This window comes from Dufourea novaeangliae, unplaced genomic scaffold (assembly GCF_001272555.1).
Source record: "Dufourea novaeangliae isolate 0120121106 unplaced genomic scaffold, ASM127255v1 scaffold64, whole genome shotgun sequence".
Taxonomy (NCBI): domain Eukaryota; kingdom Metazoa; phylum Arthropoda; class Insecta; order Hymenoptera; family Halictidae; genus Dufourea; species Dufourea novaeangliae.
This window is the reverse complement of record NW_015373954.1, coordinates 496908-522249: the sequence shown is the minus strand read 5'-3', so window position 1 is coordinate 522249 and position 25342 is coordinate 496908. Positions and strand designations below refer to the sequence as shown.

The following is a 25342-nucleotide window of genomic DNA, read 5'->3' as shown; positions in this document are numbered from 1 at the left end:
TGTCTCGTTACGGCCAATAAATTGATTTCCAAACGTCGATGCGTCAGTCGGCGAGTATTTACCTCGACGGTTTCGGCTGTCACGCCGCGTAGGAAATCTTCGGGGAACGCTTTATGGACCGTAAAGAACCGCGACGGCGGTGGCGGCTCCCGTAAAAATAGAGAGACGAGACTACGCGGGAGTAAATCGTAACCGTTGGAAAATTGAATCGGGGCCCCAAAGGCAGGAAGTATCGCACTGTAAAACGAAACACGCTCGTTTCCATACACCTACCTGTGCACGAGGCGCGAGGGACTTTCACGAGCCGCGATCGGTATCGCGTCGTAATTCCTCCCCGGTCTTCGCGCATCGCCATTATTTTCGAGCCGTGGACACCTCGCGCGAAACAGACCGATTTAGGGGGGACGTTCGTTTTTCGAGTAATTGGCCGATTCGGCTCAGGTCGCTCCATAAACCAATCATAAACCTGATAAACGGGGAACACGAGATATATACCTTGTCGCATTTTACATTCAACTATATTTCCCCAACATCGTTGTTTCGCTATTTTATCTGAAAATTCTGGCACTTGGTTACATCGTGATATTTACAAATCAGATTAATAATTTAGACATAGCTTACGTTTCGTAGATAGTAAGTTTTCAGGTGAAATGTATGATGTGGTTATTGAAAAATCTGATGCTTTAGCTCTTTCGCACTTTGCCATTTGAAAGACATCTGTATGACGTGTACGGTCTCGAGAAGCTGACGCGGTGTAAACGAGGAGTAAATCACGCGCGTTGCATCGCCACGAAATACGAGACGGCGACATTTTACAGTCGTCTTTTGTAAAACGTAATCCAGGAACGCCGATGTCGGCGCACGAACCTTCGACCTCACCTTTACGATTTCCTCCCTGTTGTCCCTGCGGTTCCTTTTATTTCCTCTTCCCCTTTGCAGTCGTGCCATTCACCCTTTGCTATTCTGTTCCGTTAGGTCTGTATACAGGTTCTTTCATTCCTTCGATGACTAACATTAATATTTTTCCACGTTCTTTCGCGATGGTGACGGTAAATAAAACACCCTGCGAACTGCAGAAATTATAGGGTGTGTGAAGCATGAAATAATCGCTCAACGTGCCCAAAGGGGTAAACGCGTGCTGTCTGCGGGAATCGTAGTTGGTTTGTGAGAGCAATGGAGATTTATAAGGGTAGCCAAGGGACACAGCGTGCCAATGATCGCGATAGGGCACGGTTTCAGACACATTATAGGGTAGTTTAACCGACATGGTAACTAGGGGAGAGTTTCTGGGGCGATCGACAATATGAGCTCGGACCCATTGTCTTGCAAATCCTTTCGTGATTTTATTGCCGGTACGCGACGCGTTTCGCAGTGTAAGCTAATACGTCGATGAACCAGTTGGTTGGACGATTGGCGCGATGGGAATAGGCTGGGAAAACGAGGCTGAATTTTAATCGAGAATTATGATTTACCGTGGAACGAATGACTATATTGGGATGCATGAAAGAAACTAAAACCATTTAATCTATTTTGATTTTCTCCGAGAAATGTTAGAAAAGTGATTATATTTTTGGTATTTTAAGATACACGAGGTCCAAGATGTCGGTTCTTCTGGAAGCAAGGTCCTACAGGCCTTTCAAGTCCTCGGAAGAGTATCTGGTCGCGATGAAAGAGGACTTGGCGGAGTGGTTGAACGCACTCTATCCGGAGCTAAGAATCAACGTTGACAATTTTATGGACAGACTGGACACCGGCGTCGCTCTGTGCAAAGTAAGTGGCTGTGGAACGATTTACGCATTCTCAGAACCATAAAGTAGCTTCTCCGTGCTGGGTCCCTGTTTGAATCGAAGTCCACCATAGAATATACATTGTTCGAGACATTTTGAAACGTGATGACGTAATGTAAAGAGTCGGTACTCTTGGGTGGTTGCGAATGTCATTATATTTAAGACCCATAAATAATAATAATGAATAATATTCACGAATTATCGTGGTACCTTTGATTCGAACAGTGATAATATTCTTCTCGCTAATTCTAAAAATCAACTTCATTCTAAAAATGAATATCTTTCGTCATAAAGTATCCATAAGGCAAAACAATCGCCAGTCATTCAGAGTTCCGAGGAACTTCTTGAAAATTTTGCTCGTTAGTAACGTTTGAGTGACGCGTGTAGCGCGCGCACAGCGAAAAGCGTTAAATGGACACGCGTAAAAGCATGGGGCATGTACTTATTTACTTACTTTCCTCGTGGCTCGTGAAACAGAGGAAGAAGGATGCGTGTGTGACGTCCACCGGAAGTTCTTGCCTCGACGCTGGTTGAATGACGAATCAACTTGCCGCGTGCACGATACGTCGTGACGCGAGAAGAAGCGAAGGAAAGCACGTTGGAAAAAGCAAAGAATAAAAAACTACGCTTCTGGTTCCCTTTAACTTTAACCAATCTTTTCAGTCGTGACTTTCCTAAACAAGACCTTCTTAATTCAATCATAAATTGTTGAAACTACAAGAGGAATTAATACGGTAGATAATCAGTCGTCTTTTATCACCTTTTAAGACTAAAACTTTGTTAAAGTTAAACGAAAACGAGTGAATAATGAAAACAATGGAGCCTTGGCAACGAAACCTAAGGGGTACCAAAGTATGCATTTGACAGGTTCCACGGCCTCGCCCTCCCTCAATGGTGGGGATAACGCCTGGACAATAATCGTGTAGTACAAGCCAGACGATAATCGGAATTTACGATCGATTAAATTACACAGTCGTTTGCGGCAAGATACGATTTGATTCTAATTTCATTAGGACACAAAGTGGCTGAAAGTGGACGAAAGAAAAAAAAGCCACGAAAACTTAACAAGCAATATCGTGGCGGCAGTGGGACGGTAGTCGTGTAATTCGGACGTTTTTTTTTTTTTCATTTTCAAGCGGACAGTCCGGTTAAATTAATTCCGAGTCGGAAATTATCGGGTCCGACATCGCGCTGAAAAGACACACGCAAACGAGTTTTCCCCGTGTGTACACTCGGATAAACCGGCGTCACCGGCCTGAATGTCTCTCGGCGCAAACGAACAGACGAGGCGGACGCGATCATTAGCGCGCGAACGAAGAAAAATGGCGGGGACGACGACGGTGGTGACCGGAATGGCGATTGTTATTAACTGTATCGGCGCGATTATTGTGATACCTGTTACGCGGAATAGCGTATAAAATAGACGCGGGCATGTAGAAAGTCACCGAATCAGAATTCGCGATAAATTTCGCGGAATTTACCGTACGAGATAAAGTTGAATTTGCATCGGGTGAAAATAACCGGCGTCGTGTCTATAATGGCCCCGTTGAATGGCTGCATAACTTCGCCTGTTTCATAGTCGCCGCCGCCGCAGCCGCGTCGACGTCGAAACCCGCGACTAGACACGCTGAAATCGTTGGAATAATGATACAACCTGTACGCGGGTGAAACTTAAATCGTGAATGAACGGCTGAAACCCTGAATTTTGGCTTGTGCACGCCGCGTTATTTACATCTGAGATTCTTGGCCGATACTTGATCATATAATATACTAATAGGAACATTTCCTGCTACGACAGATACATGATCCAATAATTTCAAAGTAGAATAAAGATCTTCATGCCTCGTAGTTAGCAAAAACCTTAGGTTTAGTATTTTACCAATTGATCAAAGTATCAAAATTCTGTCCGACATCCAATCGTAGGCATAGTGAAATCCTCTATGGCTAATTATCACAAGCAACGAAGCAAGCGACCGGCTAATCGTAGCAGACAATTAAAGTGTCCGAGCGGTGTTCGACACGATCAGGGGCCCCTAGGACTGTCAAACTAAATTCCGAAAGCCCGAACCGCATCGGTTGTGTCGAAAGAACACGCAGCCCAGGCCTGTGTATCGCCGCGGCACGATCGTGTGTGCCATTCAACCACGCCGCGATAGAGTAGTCTCGCGTGTCGGATTGGCTGTCGCCAGCGCAAACGGAGCAACAGCAGCAACAGCAACCGGGGACTTTCACTGATCTACGAGGAGCCCGGGCCGCTTGGAACTCGATTCTACGCGCGGCTGTCGGAGTCACGCCGCGTAAAATCGGATCTCTGTCCGCGGCTGCCTCCCGATCGTTGGGGCCCCATTCATCGCCATGGGCGGAGTGCTCGGCCATTACTTAATGAAACTTTTACTTAAACGCTCGTTTGCATGCTGGGATCGGTTATTATTTCTTGCGAGGGGGATACTTCGTTACTCGCCGCTGGCATTCCTATTTGTTCGACGTGCAACTACGGACGGACACACACGGCCTGCATGAATTCTGACAGAGGTATAATATAAATCGCGAAGCAATCTCTCCGGCGCTATATACGTTTCATTTCTGCGCGGAATACTGATTCGGAAAAAAAAAAAAAAAGAAGAAACGAAAAATCATCCCGTTTGAAGCGAAAATTGTATTCGAGATCGAAATGAACTGTCGTAATCCGCCGACTAATCTGACACTTGTGTCTTGTCCATCGTTCGGTAAAATCAAAGTTCCGTCCTATTGGAAAATCGTGTTCGGATCTCGGGATCGGACGATTTATTGTTCGAGCAACTGCTTTTAAAATTATCGTGCCACGGGTAATGGCCAGGACCGAGAGAGGCAAGCTCTCCTCTTGCAGTCCGTTTATAGACATCGCTTGGCTATCGGTGCTCGTTATTAGCGGCGGCGGCGGCGTCGTCGTCGTCGTTATAAATTCATGCCAGAGAAATATTTAGAGTAGGCAGGCCGATAAAAGCGAAAGGGTGGGGAGAAATCGAGAGAGCCAGCCGGGTACATCGGGTACGCGCGCCTCCATCTGCGTTCTCGCGGCAAAAGGATTACGGGCCCAACTCGCGAACGGATCTCTCTCTGCTCTCTGTTGGTGTGCTGGGGCCCCCTTGTGGAATTTCCGATCCTGGGGCCTGTTCGCGAGCCACCTTTTGCGACCACGTCCCGACTTTACGAGCCGTGACGAGAGCCAAGGCACCCGGAGAAGGGCGCGGTACGTAATAAGGTACCTGGCCCCGCGGACCCTGATAAGGACCCCCGGTGCTCTCGATACGGGTTCTCCCGCGCTGCCCTGACACGCGTTTTTTCCTTTTCTGAATAAGGATGCGCGCCACCGGACACCACGGAACCGATTTCTTTCGGATCGATCGTGATGAGACCGCTTCTTGAATACGTATTAGGACGAATCGATCGGGAAAGTGAGATCCTTATTCCTTTTCTTCTTCTCCCTTTTCATCGTGTTCGGATTCCTTGCTAGGTTTCTGAGATAACGGCGATTGACGAGAAGGATATCTTGGTCGTTGAATTTATATCGATTCCAAAATGCTTGGAAGTGATTCTAGAGTACTATAAATAATTCTGTAGAATTAGGTAACATTCCGTTGTTTCATATGTTACTCTTTTGATCCAGTTTTTTAATCCTTTGACTGCGAAAGGTGTATATATACGCCTTCACATGTCAAGCGAATATCCAGCCGCACACGCTGATTGTTTTTGGGTAGATTGCGCCGTAGTCAAAGGGTTAATGTGTACAAATTACAGAAAGATTGCTCGATTGAGAGTTTTAATTTTTCAATGTCCATCGTGACAAACTGATTTTCGCGCGTGGGCGTTTGAACAACTGTCGCCCCGGTCTGTGTCGCGGCGAAGTATTTAATTTGCGAGCGGGAAATGGTTATAAATCAGAGGATTTTTTTTTATAGGAAACCGAGACTTATCGGCTAGTTAAGGATCGATCAGCGGTATATATCAGTCGATATCGTACGCGATCTCGAGGCGAAAGGAGTTGAGAACGCTATGGTACGGCCTTTCCTGTCGGAAATGACAAATACAAGGCGCCTCGGCCTGAGCCTTGTACGGAAATCGATCTTCGACAGTGTCGTCTAAACGTCTCTGCGCGTTTCAGCTCCATTATACTCCGACAAACACAATTGTGCTGCACATATCTCAATTTTTCCTAGGGAGCTCGATTTGTCCTCCAAAAACATGAATAAAAAGGCGATCTTTTTAATGGAAATATCGAGACTCCACTGTATCCGAAAGTAGAGGTCTTTGAAAACGTGATTTAAAAAAGGCAAAGTAATATTAGAATTGTGAAATGTATGTTTGTGAGGCAGGATATAGGATAGATGTTTTTTATACGAACGAATCGGCCAAGGTTCTCTGTAAGGAAAGTACTGAAATCGTTGATTAGATCTCCAGTTCCACTTCTTTATAAATAGGAAACGGCCGGGCTAAATTCTAGACAGCACAGAACGGACGAGGTTGTCCAGAGCCGGGATTAATTAAGCACAATTGTCGACATCTGCTTTCCTTGTCCCTTCTTGCGCTGAATTAGAATTTACGGCGGCTCCATCGGGGTCTCTCGACTTGCCTAACATGTCCCCCTTTTCTGCTTCCAAGAATCGCTTTCCTGGACAAAGATTATTTTTTTACCAATTAACCGTAGAAGGAACTCGTTTCGGCCATAATTGGGATTAAATATTCCTTGTCCTTTCTTAATAGATACCCGCCATTACGATGCCGTGGAAATTAGGAACAAATACGTGCTTCGCAGTCGACCTGAATCGAGAACTTCTCCAGCCCTTAATTATCTAAATTCTCAACAATGATTCCAACCGTTTAAATACCCTAAGTAAGTATTCAATTTCCAAATGTTCGAGAGTACCAAGATTTTCTAAATCATAGAATTCCTAATAACTCGAGTTTTCCAATTCTGTAACACACCAAACTCGAAACTCTCAATATCCTCTTCTCAAGTTTCCTACTTCCATAATTCGTCCAGTTTCAATTTATCCTTCGATCTCTATTCGTCGAACCACCAATGTCACACTGTCACAACCACCAGCATGACGAGTGTTGTTTTGCAATTTCCTCCGCGGAATACATTGGTTCGCGGACAGCTTCTTCTCCTCGATAAAACAGTCCACGCACGTCGTGGCGGTAAAAGACAGGTAACAACAAATCCCAGGAGGTTACGAGAGCGACTCGTAATAAAGATACATCGTCGTTCGCGATCCAGCCGCCGGTTTTCGCTATCTGCTCTCGAGGATCTCAACGTTTCGCAGAAATCTAAACGCCTCTCGCTCGCGCGCCGATATATGCACGCGCGTGTACGTTTCCGTTTTACATATATTTGCATATAAGAGGGCATTCAGTCGGCCGTCCTTGGAGCTGATTATCCTTTTCGGAAGGCCGGCCGCGAGGGAGCTCCATTTTTGTGTCGTCGACGACAAGGTCGGCTCTAATCGGTGGCGAACTGCACCTCCGTGCGTTTCTATCGGCCCTTTGGACACACTTTATTGCGTACCCTGTTACACGCGTATCTGCCAAGCCTCGAGAATTTATGGACGAATGTAAAATTAGATACGCGGCACGGGTTTGCGTCGGGAAACGATACCATTGACAAATTACTGTTTCTGATCGTGGCTCGAGTCTGGGGGCTACGATTGAGATCGGATCTACGTATGTTAGGAAGGATAGTTGGGAGAACAAAGACAACTTTCAGTATAATATTCCCACTTTTGGAATTACAGAGAAGTGTATCTTCATTAATAATAAAAATATTCTAACTTTTAATGGAAAGGAAATTCACATCACCACGTCCCCAAGATGGTTTCATTGGATTGTAAATTGTCAAGAGAAAATTGTCCTGTCGCACGTTCGATATTCGACGTCGGGATTAAAAAGGAGATGGAACTTAAAATCATTCAGACATCCCCAACCCGTTCTCGAGGTCTAGAAATAAAGCGGAAGGGTCTCAGCTCTCTCGAGAATCGCCTAAAACTCCGGCAATGGTATTAAAATCTTCCAGAATGTATGTAAATCCTCAAAGATCCTGGGACAGAGCCATCCTCCTTCTCCACGATGGCGCCCGATTTTCTCCTCCCCCTCGTAGGAATCTATTTTCATCCGTTGTTTTTCCAACGCACCCCTGCATCGCGTGGCTTCCCCGGCTCCAGGAGGAAGAATATATTTAGACGGAACCGTGAAAAAGGCCGGATGGAAGGACGCCTGTGTGTTTATTTTTGATCGGACTATCGTTAAAAAAAGAAAGGATTCTCGCCGTGTTCTCTCGGTCTAGACGGGGCGAACAAATGTTCTCGTGGTGCGGTCGAGGGGGCGGAAATGGGGTGGTCGGAGCAGAAACGTCTCCGTGGATGGCTGCTTTTCGACGCTTTGACGGGGGCAGCCTTTGAAGATCATCTTGCTGTCTTTTTTTTCTCTATCCATTTGGAAGCAAATTTGTCGATGTCCGACACACGACAAGCGACTATGATACTTGTTGAGCTCCGACCAACCCCCATTGTAACACGATTCGTGAGTCTGGAATCCAGAGAAGAATTTTAATTAACACCGGAAGTGATTTGCTCGTAGACGTATTGCGTGTCTTTGATCTCTCAATCGCCGCTTATTATCAATCTCCGTTATGCTTCGATAATTAAGATTAATCGCTGCTGGCATGTACCTACGTACGCACGTGCAATTTTTTGCGATTGATCGGGTCTCGGTTTAACGTAATAATAGGTTAGTGAAATGGAAACCGAATCTGTCATCTGTTTCATTTAATGTTTTCTTGTCTCTGATTATCTTGAAATACTTGAACAAGTATCCACCCTCGCTTATTTTACAATTTAAAGTTTAAACCTTCTAGAACTTACGGCGATTCTTGCTGTCTAGAGTTTAAATGGGAGCCCACGGTTGTCGGAGGCTAGATTGTTGCCGAAACGCGCCGGAAAGCCGTGACAGAGCCCTTTGTGACGCTTTTGAATGATTAAAACGCGACGGGACCAGGACAAATAGCCGACCAGACGGATTAGCCGATGGAAAGTGCACTTCGTTCTCTGGAAACTGCTTGTTTCGGTCGCTAAATGCTCACGTGCACCGAATTTCCTTGCAAGTTGTTGCGTTTAAACGATTCTGCCGAATTCTGGTGAAAAACAATAATTCTATCGACAAGCTGTCCATTGTTTCATTCAAAGGACAATAACAGAAAATATTCACCGAAACTTGTCTACTGTACATAATGATGTCTGATTTATTCATAACGATAGTAAAGCTATTAGTCACATATTAGTGCATTAAGGTAACATTTTGGAAAAAAATTCCTACCTGTTGCGAAATGTTATTGCAACTGGAAACAGTTTGTTTAATGGCTTCTGGCTGTCCTTAATCAACGTGAACGTGTCCAATCCCGTAATTTTCATAGAAAGAACATGCCTCGAGTGGTTCCCCCGATCAAGCGTCATAAATATCCATTCGTCCGGTGTTGGTTTCGCGGGCGATATATCGCGCGTTTATCCGCTCGAAGGCAGTTTTCCCGCTGTGTGCGTGTGTATCGGCTGTCATAGTAATCGACATCGTCGGGCTATTAAGTAATTGAGAACACAATTGCGAGACAAAATAATCCGCCCGGCAATTAATGACTACATACCAGCCGGAGATAGCGTATCGTGGCCTTGCCTGGATTAGCGTATCAATATAACGGGGCCTCCGTAGGGAAATGCAAGCCACACGGCATCTATGAAACGGAATAATTGCACGGCAATAAATACGCTCTGATCGCGAGTAAACGCATTCGCAGAAACACTCCGCGGCTCGCCGACACATGATTGCCATTGATTACCGTTCATTCGAACATCGTGGCATTACTCATAAATAATTCTTTCTTTGGTAGATGGAATCTACGATTAATGGCCAGGTTACGGATGTTTATGCAAATTCAGTCTTTTTCAGGCTAATTGATCTACGAACGTGAAAAAAACTCGTAGAATTCGGCGAGACTAGCATCACGATTGATTATTTTCGTCTCGAGTCTTCGAGATCGTTAATTGTTCACCTTTGGATCGAATAGAAATGCTTCTTGAACGACTCCTAATCTCTTGGGTTCTTTATTCTCGGTTCTCTGTGGCCATGTCGTACAATTGTTTGCCTGACATTTCACGTGGAATGCGAAGCCGTTAAAGGGAGGAGTTGGAACGTTTCGTTCACGATCGAGTTTTCTGTTTTCCAGTTCACACGGGTAAGTACACGTTCTCCGATTCCTGGAAACTTGGCGCTTTTCCGACTCTCCCTTTTCCCAGCGTGAAAACGACCGTTTCGCCTTCGGCCATTGTGCCATCGGTAATTACGCGCGTCGCGTGCATCTCGTTCGCCATACAACCGACACAACAAAAAGCGGGGAACGTGTTCTCCTCGCGGCGCCTTATGCATATCATCCTACCGCCTCTATTCTTCTCGGCCACGCTGCACGTTGTTCGACGCCGTCACGCCGTTTCAGGCGTACGGACGCGCTTCAACAGCAATGATCGCGTCGCCACTGTGAAATCAAGATGATTCGTTCGTGGCTTCTGTCGCGTCTTAATACGCTGTTGTGATCGAATCGTTCCTGACTGGATAATTAGTGATGGGCTAACAAAATCTTCCATCATCGATCCTGCTGTGATCTTTTTCGACTATCTTAAAATAAATAAAGATTCCCTAATGGACCATCTGCCCCGAAAGATTCCACAAGTGGCAACGATACTTGGGGTTCGAAAAGGGAGCTGTAAAGAGAGGGGGATGAGAGTCACTGGGCTAAAGGAGGAAGAGAAGCGTGTGGAGAAAAATCGAGAAGTGCCGCATATGGTAATATGCCGGAGCAGATGAGAGTTTGACGGCAGGATGTCACATTATGTGGCCTCTGACCCCCTCGTAGGCTCCGACACCGCGACTACCGTGGGCAAACGCGCTTAATGAAAATGGCTGGTGCACATTCAACATCGTAAATTAGAGCGGCTTCTCGCAGTAGGCTCGCAACACGAGGGGACAACGTCGTTAACCGTAATGCCCGCGGAGAAAAGCGTAACGCGATGTAGTTTGTTTTATTTATCTCCGACCAGCTGTCTTCCACGTTTCGACTCGTGGGACCGTGCAAGCTCGTCTCGGGCCCCTTTCTTGCTCCGTTTTTCTGGACTGGTTAAGTTTCTAGCGAGCTTCAATGCAAATTCACGTGTTCACGGGAACCAGACAAATAAAAAAATTGAAGAATCATGCTTGCAGCGTTCAGCTGCTCGAACAATGTTTCGTATCGTCGATCACATGGGAATCACGCTGAGATTCACAGTTGTTGAAACGTCTCGAAGGGGTTAATCGCGATTTCGCGGGGATAACAGAGTCGTTAGGAGTGTTTGTCACGCGGTCACGGCGGTGTTTAACGCGAAGCATCCGCCCAAAGCTCGCAATCACCGTGGAGAATGCGTGTAATGCAGCGTGAAGGGGCAGGCGCCGTGCCGTCTTGCAATTAGACGATGCCCCGTGTCTGTTATTTTCCTAGGAAACAGTAAAAACCACCGGACACGAGCCCGCTGGAACATGGAACGTCTGATTAATTCGTAAAGACCAGGAGAATATTCCGGTTGGTAGGTACTCGCTACACACCAAACGGCACAGACGATTTTTTTCTCTTTACACCGTGCTCGGTACGTTTTCATTATCCGAACGAGTTTGAAAGGTATCTGGATAGATTCGATATGATAATTGTAACGACTTTATTACACGGGAAAGTAAGTGCTAGCTTTAGGTAAGAATTATAGTTCACATATGGTTTGTCCTTTCTGTACGCAGAAATTGTATGTTATAGTTGGGAAGAATAGTTATTTCTATTGTATTTAGGAATGTATTATGGGAGTAAACCTAATTTCGTTGTTTGCGTGTCCGTAGTTCTAGAATGTTCCAAGAGCATTTGAATAGGGTACGGTTGTTAATGAGTTTGAGGGTTTTGCATTTGAAAAGACAAGGCAATCGTCGATTTTCCTCGACCAATGGCGTAGCATAACGTCAACGGGATGCAGAGTTTGCATATGAAAAGGCGTATATAGTAACGTAACGGTTCGTAACATGTTAATTGGTGTCGTGTGGTTGTCCGGTTGAAATATTTCTTCCAACGAAACCTTATGTAAATTAGGACTCGTCTATAAAACACTCTCGACGTTGAATCATATATAATATTTTCCTTTAAAAAAATGTCGTTCTAAATAGCCTCGATATGAAATGGAACTTTTTCAGCTGACTTTCCTCGAGTTCTCTAAAAATAAACTTTTTATAAATCAATTTTCTCGTGGATTAAAAATATATCTACAGACACGTTGCGTAAATAGAGCGCCACCCATGCGATATGATGGTGAAAGCCTTGTTTAATTATTTGAGTTAAATTCGATAAATGGACTTGCGAAACGTTAGGAAGGTTATATTTCAGATACTGTTCCGATCCTAGTGTAGGTAATCGATTAAAGTATTATCGTCGCGGAGGCCATGAATACATTGTTATCGATTCGTTAACGATCTTGCGCGTCTTCAATCGCCCGATTTGCAGAATCCACGAACCAGCCCGAGTACGTGTAAATAGCGGAGAGAAAGCTAATTTCAGGAACAGTTATATCCCATTCCAGCTTCGCCTTTATCGATGTCTCTCTCTCCTTCTCTCTTTCACTCGTTTCCAATTTTGTACACGCCGGGATTGCCGTTCGTTATAACGCGTTGCAAATACGCTGTTTAATCCGCCTTCCACTCTAGAGTACACTTGTTCTCTATGAAATTACGTTATTACAGGCGGTTGGGTATAAATTGGTAATCAATGTCACGGATGCGAATAGAAATCGTATAACGGCGAAGAAAAGTACCATTTTTAACTGGCCATACTTTCCATTGAACTATTTTCTAACGTTACACATTTTCCAAACTAATCGGTTCTTAAATTATCCTAGCTGCGAGAAAGACCCCGACGAACTGAATAGAAGTAAAGCGTTTAAGGTAAAAACGACAGGTGTTAGAATTCGTATCGATTTCCTAGGAAAAAAACTAGAAACCAGGCGGCCCAAAATTGGAATAGGACATAACTGTTCCTCGAATTAATTTCCGGACGGCCGTATGAAGTTCCGTTCGTCGATAAATTTCGGATATTGCGCGACGACGGATCGATCGATGACCCATTTGACGGTGTTTCTCGCCGATAGAATCGTTTCCACGCTCGATCTTCAATGTGCCTCGAGTATATGTACCAGTGCCGGACGCCTCGGATTGTTTCACGAGGATCGAATTTAAACGACTCGGCGGGGGCTACGGTGGTTCGTTCTAGGAGAAATGAATCGCTTCGGGGTCAAGAAATCAGCCTCTCCGTAGACTTCGCAATTTGTTTCAATTACATCGTCCAGATTTCGACGGGGTCTCTCGAGGCCGACCGCGACCGTGTAACTGGGTTGGTTTTTCGATCTCGCAGCCCTTAATTGGAATCTCGTAAAATGAGAACGAGATACACTATCTTGTGCCACGGATTTTATGCTTCCGTAACGTAGCTGAATGGACAAGGAGCAATAAAACGTGGAAAAATTAACGTTTCATTTTATATCCCGTTCTATAAAACAACATAGAGGAATTCAAACTTGCATAACTATTTAGAGTCGATTAATTATATCAATACAGAGACGTTTCTTTGACTTTTACTAATCCTTCAGCCTCTTGTACTTGATTCTTGTAGATTTTTAAATGTCTTCATCGGTAGATAAAAGCTTCGTGGAGTCTGCCCGATTTTTCAAATCGTCGCGTTCGATTCGACGCGATAAACCGGGTTTCAGCCGGCATTTCTATGCAGTAACACCGAAGAGGCAGCTTGAAACGAGTGTCGGTGGTTTTAAGGGCTTGTCGACGGGTGTATCTCGTTTTCACTGGTCCGCTTGGCGCACGTGGAGCCCATAAGGCGATGGTATGCGAGAACGGAGCGGTTGAAACCGACTCGGTACACTCGTAAAAATTCTATCTAACAGCATCCGGTCTGCCGTCGTCCTGTTTGGCTCGATACCACCCCGGGGATAATATAGAGATTAGGCGAATGTGTCAACGGCCTGGCTGTAACGAGGCAACCGTTTCGCTGTTCGCCCTCGCAGCTGGAAATCCGGCTATCGAATCGAAGGATCGAGTAGGCGATGCTTTTTGTTTTCTCGGCTGTCTCCGATGGTATTGGCGAATCCGTCGATATACAGTAATATACACAATCAGTAAACCGTATGCAAATTCATTGTTATATTCGTTCACGTGATGTTATCGAGTTATCGCGACAATCATTGTTAACGAGGAGTTTCTTTGACATTGAATATTCAAAGATTTGTATTACATAACGAAAGGGACTGGAGCAATTAACTTTGACATTTCTTTTAATTCAAAAGTGTCATCATCCTTGACGTAAATGGCGTGGGGTTTGTAAAGAAATTCGTCCGACTCGTCTGGTTATTTGATTTCTTGGAAGGGCATAGAAGCCAGCCCGGTTTGTAAGGTCTTTGGAGAGGGTCGGGAGTGTTGAAATTCATAGTGGCGTATCGGGACAGGAAATGAAAAATTACGGAACAATCGATCAGCGTCTGCCGGTCTGACCTCTTTAACTGTTTTATCAAGTCGTCGGGTACGGATTAACCGTAGTGGCGGTGGCAGATACCCGTCGTGAATCATGCTCGAAGTCGGTACGTTACAATACGATTACCATAAACTAACCATTATTCAATTATTATCTATTACCAAAGTTAATTTTCTCCTAACCGTGGTTGTCTAAATATTTCTTACACTTCCGATCGTTCAGCTCGTATTAAAAACTAACCACGTGAATTATTGTTTCTTCATGTTCGTATAAATAGAGCACACATTATGCTTTTACGATATCTATTGAAAAGACCGGTCAGAAAAACAGAAGAATCGTAGATACGAAGGATTACTAATACGAAACCGAAAAGTCTAAAGTCCTCGGTTTTATGGTACGTGTGTGGTACAGTGAAAGTGAGATGAGAAGGCAATAATCTACGTGACATTGACCTCGTAAGCGGCCGAATTAGCCGACGATTAAAAAAATAAGTAAGAAATGTATATTAAATTTCGCAAGGTGTAACGAATTAACTCGCCATTGTACGCCGTATCTACGATACAATCTTCGATAAGTTTTCTATTTATAAAACCGACCGTTTTCCGACTAGTACGGGCGTTAAGTTCGTGACGAGTTCTTGTCGTGTGTGTCGGGTTAAAAGTACACGAGAGTGTTCTGTGGATGCAGTGGAAACCGCATATGTCGATAAAAATCGAGTTCCGTTGTAGACCGAGTGTAAGGTTACTCATAGCGCGCGGCACAAACACGTGTACTTAATGGAAATCCAACGATATCGGATATTTTCTAGCCACTGTTTTCCTTTATCCGCTTCTACATCGCGTGTGAAAATTGACTCAGTATTAACATTTCACTGTTTGTCCCTGAGGTTCTCGTGTATTTTTTTTCTTCGCACACTGTTAAACGAAAGGAAATATTTGCTTAGATTATCGATAATATAGGACGATGAAGCCCCTGTTTCGAGTTTGGTTCGCAGATGTCCCTACAAGCCCATTGAACGCAGGAATTGCCCCACTGATCGGATTTCTCTGTAAATATTGTGCGTACATAACCGGGGACAGGATTGCCAGTGTATAACTGAGTCAGTCTCTTGTCCAGTAATAAATCAGAAGGGGATCAATGGATCAAATAAAATGGCAAACAGCGTGATTCAAGTGTAATTTCATACCACACGGAGGGGTAGGGGAGGCGATGCATTAAAAGAAAATATTGTCCTCTGAAACACAATATTTCAGTCGCCATCTTTACGGGCCAAGTATAGAGAACGGTCAGGGAACAGTCAGCTCGAATAAAATCGACGAACAATGCTCGTCCTTATTCCCAGCTTTGCTTCGTAACGAGAAGAAAGGGATCCTTCATCGCCGATCGATACGAATTCACATTAGACTTAGGAGTCTGTGCAGAGGCTAGATGAACGCATGGAATCGCGCAATTTTACCGCGATAGGGTCACTTCTAATTAATCGGCGAGTGAACGAAAGAAAAAATGGTCGATCGCCGTTAACCGCTTTGGAAAATAACAGACCCTCCGGGTCGTCGTCGGACGGTATTAAACGATAGACACTGGCGGCAGAACCTGTTATTAGACGCACCGTGGCGCTCATTTACATCATCCCCTTGATATCCAATTATCACGCGGTTACTTAAACGGCCCGGCGGCGTCAATAATAAAAGTGTTGCACACACATACACGTACAGCGAGGCACGGTTGTTCACGGTCCAGCTGGATGATATTTATCGTTCGCGTAAATGTTAAGCGGCGTCAGAGGTCGTCCCGGCGTGGTACACGTTTATTATTAATGGAACAATTAGCTTCGCGGGTGTTAAGATGCTATCGGTGCCTGTTTGACTCTTTAATCAGCGAGAGCAAACGAGCCACGCTCGATCGTGCGCGCTGCGCCGCGAACCGTCGCCGGTGAATGTCAGCTCCGCGCGCACGCCGAGAGATTCTTGTTAGAGATGTCCGGAGAATCTTAATTATTCGGGTAAAATTCGTGTCGAACTATCTCACCTTGTTAACCCTTTGCACTCGGAATTTCCTAATTCACCTTACACTTTGTCCCTTCAATGGGGACAGTCGAGTGCAAGGATTAATATACTATAGAGGAGATTTTCTGGAATATCAGGATCAGGTCGATGGGTCTCTGTATGATCGAAGACTCGGGATCGCTTTTCAACATTTCGGGACAAGCTTTCTGCTCTTCATGAATTGTCACTTGATCAACTGCATTTCGGGGCGGATGAAGCAAAAGTGTTTAATATAGAAATACTTCGGAGCAGTTATCGAGAATTTACTGTATTTCGCATTTCACGAGATAATCGCAGTTTGTTTAATATCCCTAATTCTGTTGTTGCAGCACGCGAACAACGTACGAAAGTCGGCGGCCGAGTATGTGGCGCGTCGTCAGGCGAGGAAGATCTCGATGACACGATCGATAACCTCGTCGCTGGCTATGCCGATGAGCCAACTGAGCGACGTGGCCTTCCTGCCGAACGCGAAGGCCGGCACGTTCTTCGCCCGCGACAACGTATCCAATTTCATCGGCTGGTGCCGTAACAGCCTCGGGATCATCGAGTGTCTGCTCTTCGAGACCGACGACCTGATAATGCGGAAGAACGAGCGTCACGTGATACTCTGTCTGCTCGAAGTCGCGAGACGTGGCGCGAAATTCGGTATGCTGGCGCCGATGTTGGTGCAGATGGAGAGACAGATCGACAGGGAGATCGCGGCCGACAACAAAGCGGCGAACGGGGCCCATGGAAACTCTGGGAACGAGGAGAGCGACGACGAGTACGCGGACATGCAGCAGGAGGAGCCTTGCCTGATATACGGGCCTCAGCCCCAGATCGTCACCAATGACCTGAAGAGCCTCGACGAAATGGTGAGTGTTTCGTTGAATTTTCGTAAGTACAGTAAATCATCGATGAATGTTTATACGTCATCCCCACCATTGGTCGCTTGACTAGTTCCACGTGGGACCTCTCCCCCCCTCCCAGTGGAGGGGATGACGTCTGAACACTCAGGAGCCTTCGAACACTCATCGATGATTCACTATATTTCTCTGCCTCGCAAGAAACCACGCGAGCGCGCTAATGGTCGTCTTTGAAACTATTCGAAAGCAATGATCTGCCATGCGAGATAGCGATCGCGGAAAAATCGTAAAGTATTTACGATCGGTGGTAACCGAGAACTGTACACCGGGGATCGGTTCAATCGGTCAAACAGAATGAGCAATTACGCCCGTTCTACCCACGGTCGCATTAGCGACGCCGGTGCGTAACATTTAGCGAGTGATTTAATGCTCATTATCCATTTAGAGGCTCGGAAAACGCTTTGACCGGTAGCTCCGTGTATACCTCTCGCGGCACGGTTTTTGCTTTAGTGTCATGCTAATACGATTTACGAGTCGCGCGCGCGCGCGCGCGCGTGCGCGATATACGACCGGTCCGCGTTCCGGAAAAAAGTTATCAAGCCCAGGGCGTTTTAGACTGTCATTTTACGTGTATACACGGGGTATTTACGGGTGTTCTGTCGAAACTCTTGGGCCACCAGCGGTAGAATTATTCGATCGAAGACAAGGGGAAGGGATACGTTTCTGATACTTGGAAGTTTCGAAGTTTCGCGTAAAGTTCAGCGTAGACAATTTCTCCCCCTCCCCCCTTATCATCCCTTTGACAAGCTATTAATTAATTCTCTGTCCTTTATGAAATTGATGAGAGCTATTATAGGGGCTTGCGTGTCTTCGTACAGGGTTATCTCCAGCGAATAATTGACTACAACCTCGACTATCGCTTGCAGAGGTGCAACACAAAGTGTCAGAATGCAATACTATGAATTAATTTGTGTTCGTAATTTGCATTTCTCTTCTTTTTCCATTAGAGGAACGGAGCTGGTCGGACGGGGCTGGTTGGCCACCCGATAAACATGAATTATGGAACATGAATTATTAGCGCCGCGAAAGGGAGGAATACGTTTATCAAGAATGTTTCTTTTGCCTTTCAACGCTGGAATACGAACGACTACTCTCATATTCCTGATCTCGTGATACTCACGGTCAGCGTGCAGTACCCACCATAAATATTCTCCGATGCACCTAAAGGCGCGACTTGTTTTCATAGTTCGGATATACCTAGATTTTAAACATTCCTACTAACACAATACTTTCAGTGTGATTCATATTGATTGACTAGATTGGACAGACACTGATTCGTTCGTTCCACTATTCAGCCATCCGAATCCATCGATCGCTTTCGAAATAGTCGATCCTAGCACCGGGACTCGTATCCACGTTCAATTGAAACGATTCAACGAACGAAAGTTGTAATGGTCCCACGATAATATCGGGAAACGCGACGTTGGAACGAATTAACGAGCGTTTCTTGTCGCTCGCGAAACGCTCACGGTTCTTTCAGGCCGTGTCAACGGAGCGGAGGCGCGCCGTTAGTTCCACGCTGAAAGGCTCGAAAACACTCGCTCGACGTTTTTTTTTTTCTGTCCACGATGGAGGGCAACGCGCGACACGCGTCGAACAAACGCCGATTCGCGGTTTCACCGGGCAGAAATTCTCTTTCTTGGGCTCTTCTGGTCCCGCGTGTACATATCGCCCCGCGACTAGTTCCCCTCGCACGATGTATTCAAGAATGTCCAGAACATTTTCCCCTCGGTCGAGAATTCCAAACGCACCGGTGAACGTCGCCTGGTACATGCGACTGTTGCATAGATAAATCTCGTGTGGATCGCGCGGGTGCATGCGTTGTATGCAACCAACGTGTTTCCCCTTCGACTCTTGGAGATCGGCCATTAACTGACGTGAACAGGATCAATAGTGAGATTGAACTTGATTTTTCTGTAACCAGTTATCGGTAAATCATATCTGGAAATTTCTCTGAAATTTATTTACTTATACACGTGTGTGTACTCTTCTATACAGGGTGGACCATGAAACGGAAACAGTCTAGATTACTCTATTACTAGCTGTTCGATCGAACATTTTTTTGGCTAATATAACATGATTCAAGGAGGGCTTTAAGGTGATAGATCAGATCAGTGACAGCTAATGCTAACAGCTAAAGTTCGGTGAAGCTCGCAGAATCTTCTAAAATTTTCTTTGATTTAGAGGAGAAACAGATATTTTTTACGTTGCTTGCTTGAAAAGATGGGCCTAAAAAAATGTTTGATCGAATAGCTAGCAGTGAAATCATTTAAGTTGATCACGTTTCGTAGTCCACCCTGTATAGATTCTCCGAGAATCGTTCTTTTATGGTCATAGATTAAACATGAGTCATAGGTAGTATACGTTTCACATTTCGAACGAATAAAAATGGCGGAGTTTTCCCAGGAATACGACAATCAGGCTGTAGGATTTGAAATAACAAAGCTGTCCTATTTACACTCGGCGTCGTTCTCCCAGCTATTCCCGGTATGCTCTTTAAAATACGCTTTGGCATCCGAGGGATTTTACCCACTCGTTTGGCGTTCAACAGAACCCGACCCCGGTCGGACTGCTCTCGCCGCTGAATGGGAAGAGCAAACCGCGGATACGCTCTCGCCAGAAGTACGGATGAAATACTGACGTCGAGATATCCGACACTACGTGTATAACGGGGTCCCTCGGATTTGTACCGAGGAACGTTTGTTCGAGAGGCGGGAAGAGATCGGAGTTTCGCTGTTGGACACAATGGACCTGGTACATAGTACTTTCCTCCTGTTAGAAATCAAATTTATCGTGTTTACGTAACGAAGCGTCGCTTTTCATTGAAATTTTACCGATTGTCAGACTCGAGGAACTTCTTCGGCGAATGTCCCTAAGACGATCCAGACGTGACATAACGAGGCATTGCTACGGCTATTATTATTTCTTTGCTTTCCTGCACCTGGACAATTTGCCAAACGATTATCCGTTCCGATAATCGTCGCTGGATCGTCTGAAATGTCTGATAGGTAGCTGGACAATGATGGTATCGTCTCTGTTGTGTCGAGTTTCTTGGCTGTACGAAGCCGAAAATCTCTAGGTAGCCAGCCGTCTGGTCGTTTCCCATCGCGTAGGGTCGCACGGTTTGTTTGGCGAATTTGCATGGCGAGAGAATGCCGCGTGTCGCGGGAAACGATTTCTTAGGGCGCAACGGAGGATCATATACGGGAGTCGCAGCTGCATCGGCGACGAGATTTATCCGCGTTGCACCGATTGCGTATGAATGCGAAACCAAGCAGAGAGGCAGTGTCACCGGAGTGCCATAAAGGGCAGAACGAAAGGGAAATCTGTACAGGTCGATCGGTCGGGCGGCGAACTTCCAACGGACCACGTGTGTCTATTCTCTCCCCCTCTTCGTGGGAGTCTTGTATGGGTAATTAAATTCACCGTTGTGGGTCATAGAACGGGCGGTGTAAAGTTTCCTCGGCCGCGTGGAAAATTGCGAAAGTGTCCCTCTCAACGCGCATGCTTATTGTTCGGGGTGTATAATGGGAAAAGATGGCGAACCGCCGACGCATTTGGTATCGAGTTGGACACGTGGTGCACGATTGAAAAAGGGAATGGACGAGTTCCGGAGGTTCGTTAGAAAGTCATTCTTGCGGATTCTTGGAACGTTGGACAATGAGAACGACAGTAAATTCGAGATCGTGGTATACTGAAAGAAATTAGGCGAGTCGCTTGATTCACTTTCCTTTCGGTCACGTTGTTAGATCGTGAATGCCTGTTTGTTAGACGAAGATATTGAATGGAAAAAATAGAGAGTACTTGACAATTTTAAATATTAATTCTATTCGATGTAATTTAATTAGGAATGGGTTTCCTTCGTCGATCGAACATCCACGCCCTACAGCTGTGTAATCAGCTGTTGAGACGCAAATTCCGGGTAAAGAGGAACTAAAACCCCCAGGTTGGTTGTGGTATCGATTAGAAGAAAAGGCTGTCAAGCTACTGCCTTATCTTATCCCGACACGGTGAAACACCACGTAATGGTTCAAGTAATGGTGAATCATTGGAATCGCCCAAACTGAAGTAGTTACAGTCAGTACGTCGTCACGCTATTACCAAATACACTCACGCAATTTTAAATAGAAACTTCAAGAATCACGCCTCTCTTGTTGTTAATAAATTCAATGAACAAGAAAACTATTCTTTTCTCGTAAGGTCACACGCGAGTAGTCGGTGTGTTCGCTGGGAAATCCAATAATTTCAACCGAGAATCGCGGTTACGTAGAGCTTCCGTGGTGGTTCAACGAGCCTCGAGGAAGAAATCAATTCGTCTAGACTTTCTTCCGTTGTATTCACGCGTCTATGGAGATTCCCATGATGATAGCGAGCATGGTGGCTTCTCCAGCGGAGCTTCCAGGGTGGTCTCCGCGGGCAATACCAGCCGGAGCTTCGCTTCGCAAGCGCCGAAAGCTCGTATTGATCGCCGTTAGCCCATTTCGTATCAAGTTCAAGCGCAAAGTCCTCGAACTTCCCACGAAGGACGAGCTTCCTTTCTCCTCGAGGATATCGCCGGGTCTTATTGAATATAGGCTGCCCTTTCGGAGAAAAAAGACTCTATTTTCTGAGGCTTTTTTTCTTAAAGAAACAACTCGAAGAATTTATTGTAGAAGTATTGTACATCGTGATGAATCTTGGTACAGCTGAGAATATCAAAGTGAAAATATACGCGACCGTAATCTCTATTCGGTATGTTTATTACATACTTTTGAGATTGATAAAGCTCACCTTATCCTCAATCTGTCTTTATCTGGAAGCGCCTCATTATCGGAGAGCAAATATTTGCCCATCTTCTTTCCTATACTTTTCTGCGGATATTTGGCTCGCTCTTCATTTCCGGCGATAAGTGTGCACTCGATCTTGCGGATATTCCAGAAGAAATTTCATTTCGTATATTTTCACGAATATCTTGCCTGCAAGGAAACATTTGTTTTTTTTTTCTATCGTAAATTGTATCAGTGAGTGGCCTCGGTTAATCGATTTGTTCGCAGCGTGAACGTTTTACAAAGACCGGAACACCGTCTTCTAAATATATAATGAAACAGGCGGCTTTCCGAGTAGTGTTGTTAACAGCGACGTATCCTGTATTCCGAAAAGACGTATGATTCATTTCGGTCTATATCTCCACGTGGTCCAAACTTAGACGGTCGGCTCTATATTTACGCATTCCGTCGTTATCGTCAATCCGAATCTCAATTGTCCCCTTAGTCATCGAAATTAATTCTTTCTAGTATCTTCTGTTCACGATGTTTTTTTTAGTTCGAATCTCAGAATTCATCTTTTCGGAAGAAACGCGTGGACTGCTTCAAGCGCGTTTCAAGCAGACGGGGTTGGTTGATTGCATTTCTTCATACTCGTGACTATTGACCCAAAATGCATCTCCGAGTCATTAGGTGGCCGGAGCGTCGTAAGAGCGCGAGCATTTGAAACGACTTTAGCCTCTTAAGCGAGGAATTCCTCGATCGACACCGTCCCCCGCTCGCGAGTAATTAACGGTGAGTAATGACGAGAATACTCGTCTTGCGCGCCAGTGCGAACGACCCAGATTTCGCTCTACACCGAGCTAGGGGTAAAGGCTTTTCAGTTTCGTCTTTTTCCAAAGATATAAATTCGTCAATTTTCGAAATTTCGTATTCCTCGGTGAATCAGCCGAAAGTTGACAATTTCGAAGAGTTTCAGCGATTCTCCTAGAAATCTGGCAGAAAAGATTATATTAATATTACTGGTTGTTTCCGGTGATAAATGACAACAGCCTTCGAAGACAGAAATAAAGGGGTCCACGAATATTAAAAGGAGGGATTGCAGGGGTCTTCAGTGACATAAAGATCCCTTCAATCGCCCGTTACATTAAGGGTCTACGTTCGTCGGTGTTGCTCGCAGAACACAGAGGGGAAAAAAAAAGGCGAAAAGGAAGCGGCGAAGAGAGCGAAGCTCGCTCATGCGTCCGCGAAACTACCATAAATGGCGTTGAAGTCTTGACGGCGCGTTAGTTATTACGTGCAATTAGCCCGAGATAGCGAGAGGAGAGAAGGCTACCGATCCGTGCAAGGTCTGGCTGCGGTCTGAGTCTTAGCTAATCACTGTTTATCGGCGACTTTCAACGTCGAGTCGCCACGACACTTGCCTTTGAGTCTCTCGCCTCAGACAATATATTGTCGAGGCTGACAATGAGTCACGTCTGTTGGTTTCGGGATGGAAGAAACGTAGGCATTGAACGTGAACAGTCTTGACTAAAGGGTTTTTTTTACACGGTCGTGAGTTTTCTTTTCATTTTGGTTGACATTTGAGAAACAGATATACATATCACCTTTGAATTTAACGCAAACTTTTCGATCACCCTGCATGTATGTATATTCGTCCACTCAATTCTTCGTGAAGAAGCGTCGATAATCCGTTTGGATTCGTAATCTTCGCAGTCCCTCTGCTAAACTCAATTTTCGTGAACGTGTTTGACAATCACCATATGAGGGGGCAGGGAGATCAAAGCAAAATTCCGACCGCCGCCCTAGTAACCCCCATGCCCGTGGCCCTCGAGCTCTGTCTCTCTGGAGGGTCCTGAAGCGGGAATTGACGCCGTTGGCACCTTTCGTGCTGTTCGATCGCAACATCTAGGTTATTCCAATAAAGTGCACTCGAAGTGCTTCTAAACGGCTTTGATTGCCCCGCTGTATGTTGGCGTCACCGTGGATGCGGAGGGTGCGGTGACCAGAAATCAGATTTCACCCTGGGACACACACAGACACTCGTTCATATTCATCGATTCGTATCGACGAGGTAAAATCATATCGGGGTGTGTCGTCGACTAAAATAATTACATTCTTTTTGCACCACGAAACAAAGGAAAGAAAGCATCGAAGGAATTGGAAAGAGTTTTATCGTCAGTCCGCAGACGAACTTCCCGAGAAATGTTTGTCCGATTATTCCCGGCCGCTATTTTTAGGCGCCTCGAGTCATGCAATTAAATTCGAATCACGATCCCGTACGCGATCAAAAAGGAGAGGCGCGATAAAATCAATGACAGTTCACGATAAAGGGTGTGACAAATAATGTTCCTCGAGACATTCTCAGTGGTCTTCTTTCGAAGTTGCTGAAAAACAGCTTGTCCCACAGAAGATCCAACAATCTCGAGATTCGTCTGTCGGAACAAGGGAACACCCCTCCGCGTGTACTGAATGCTGCACTTTAATTCTCGAGGGTCATTCGCCCCAACCGTGGCAATGAATTCCTCCGGGCGTGACATCAAAAATTACCATCGTACTCTTTCCACGAGATATACCATTCCTCGAAAAATTCGCCAAGTATCTCTTCTGTGTGCCGTTTCACGAGAAATATTGTCCACGATCCAGGGATCGGACAATCGACTAAAGTTCCAAGGAACATCTAATTAAAGTGGCTCGGTGCCTGATCCGTGCTCGCTGTGCCAGTTTAATAAAGTTGGCTGGAATTCCCTGAAGCTCTCGGGGCCATTTTATCATAGTGAACGTTCACGATTCTTCGTTTCTTCGCGAGATCGAAAATAAGACGACGAGGACGAGCAAACATGGGAGGTGGACGCGAGCGAACAGCTGAGGTCGGAGCTCACGGGACGTTGCGCCGCGACGTATTGATTGCAGAGACGCCGGCGCCGCGACGCTCTAGCCTCCGCCATAAAACCTGCGCCGCGAGACCGACGTGTTTGCTGGAATTCACCTGCCATGCGGCGTGCGCGCCGATACCGTTCGGAGCCAGTAAAAACCGATAGGCACGCACACGTTGCGTGTATCCGCCTATATATATATATATATATGTACTTATATACATATATACGTTGCTATGGCGACCCAAACAAGGATTTCCTTTTTTGAAGCAATACGATTCGGTCACTTTTTCCATTTCTCTGACCATAGACTTGATCTCTCGATGCTCCACTATTGTTAGTTCCTTCTGTCATACGACGGTAAGTTG

General features: G+C 45.5%; 1 protein-coding gene across 1 annotated transcript in view; it reads left to right on the top strand.

The window, feature by feature from the left end:
- Positions 1-1599: 1599 nt before the first annotated feature.
- LOC107186285 (GAS2-like protein 3) overlaps positions 1600-25342 on the top strand; it is a 40624-nt gene continuing 16881 nt past the window's right edge. Inside the window, exons 1-2 of the mRNA XM_015574118.1 lie at positions 1600-1770; positions 16781-17305. Coding sequence (XP_015429604.1) covers positions 1600-1770; positions 16781-17305 — 696 coding nt within the window. The remainder of the gene's footprint in view (positions 1771-16780; positions 17306-25342) is intronic.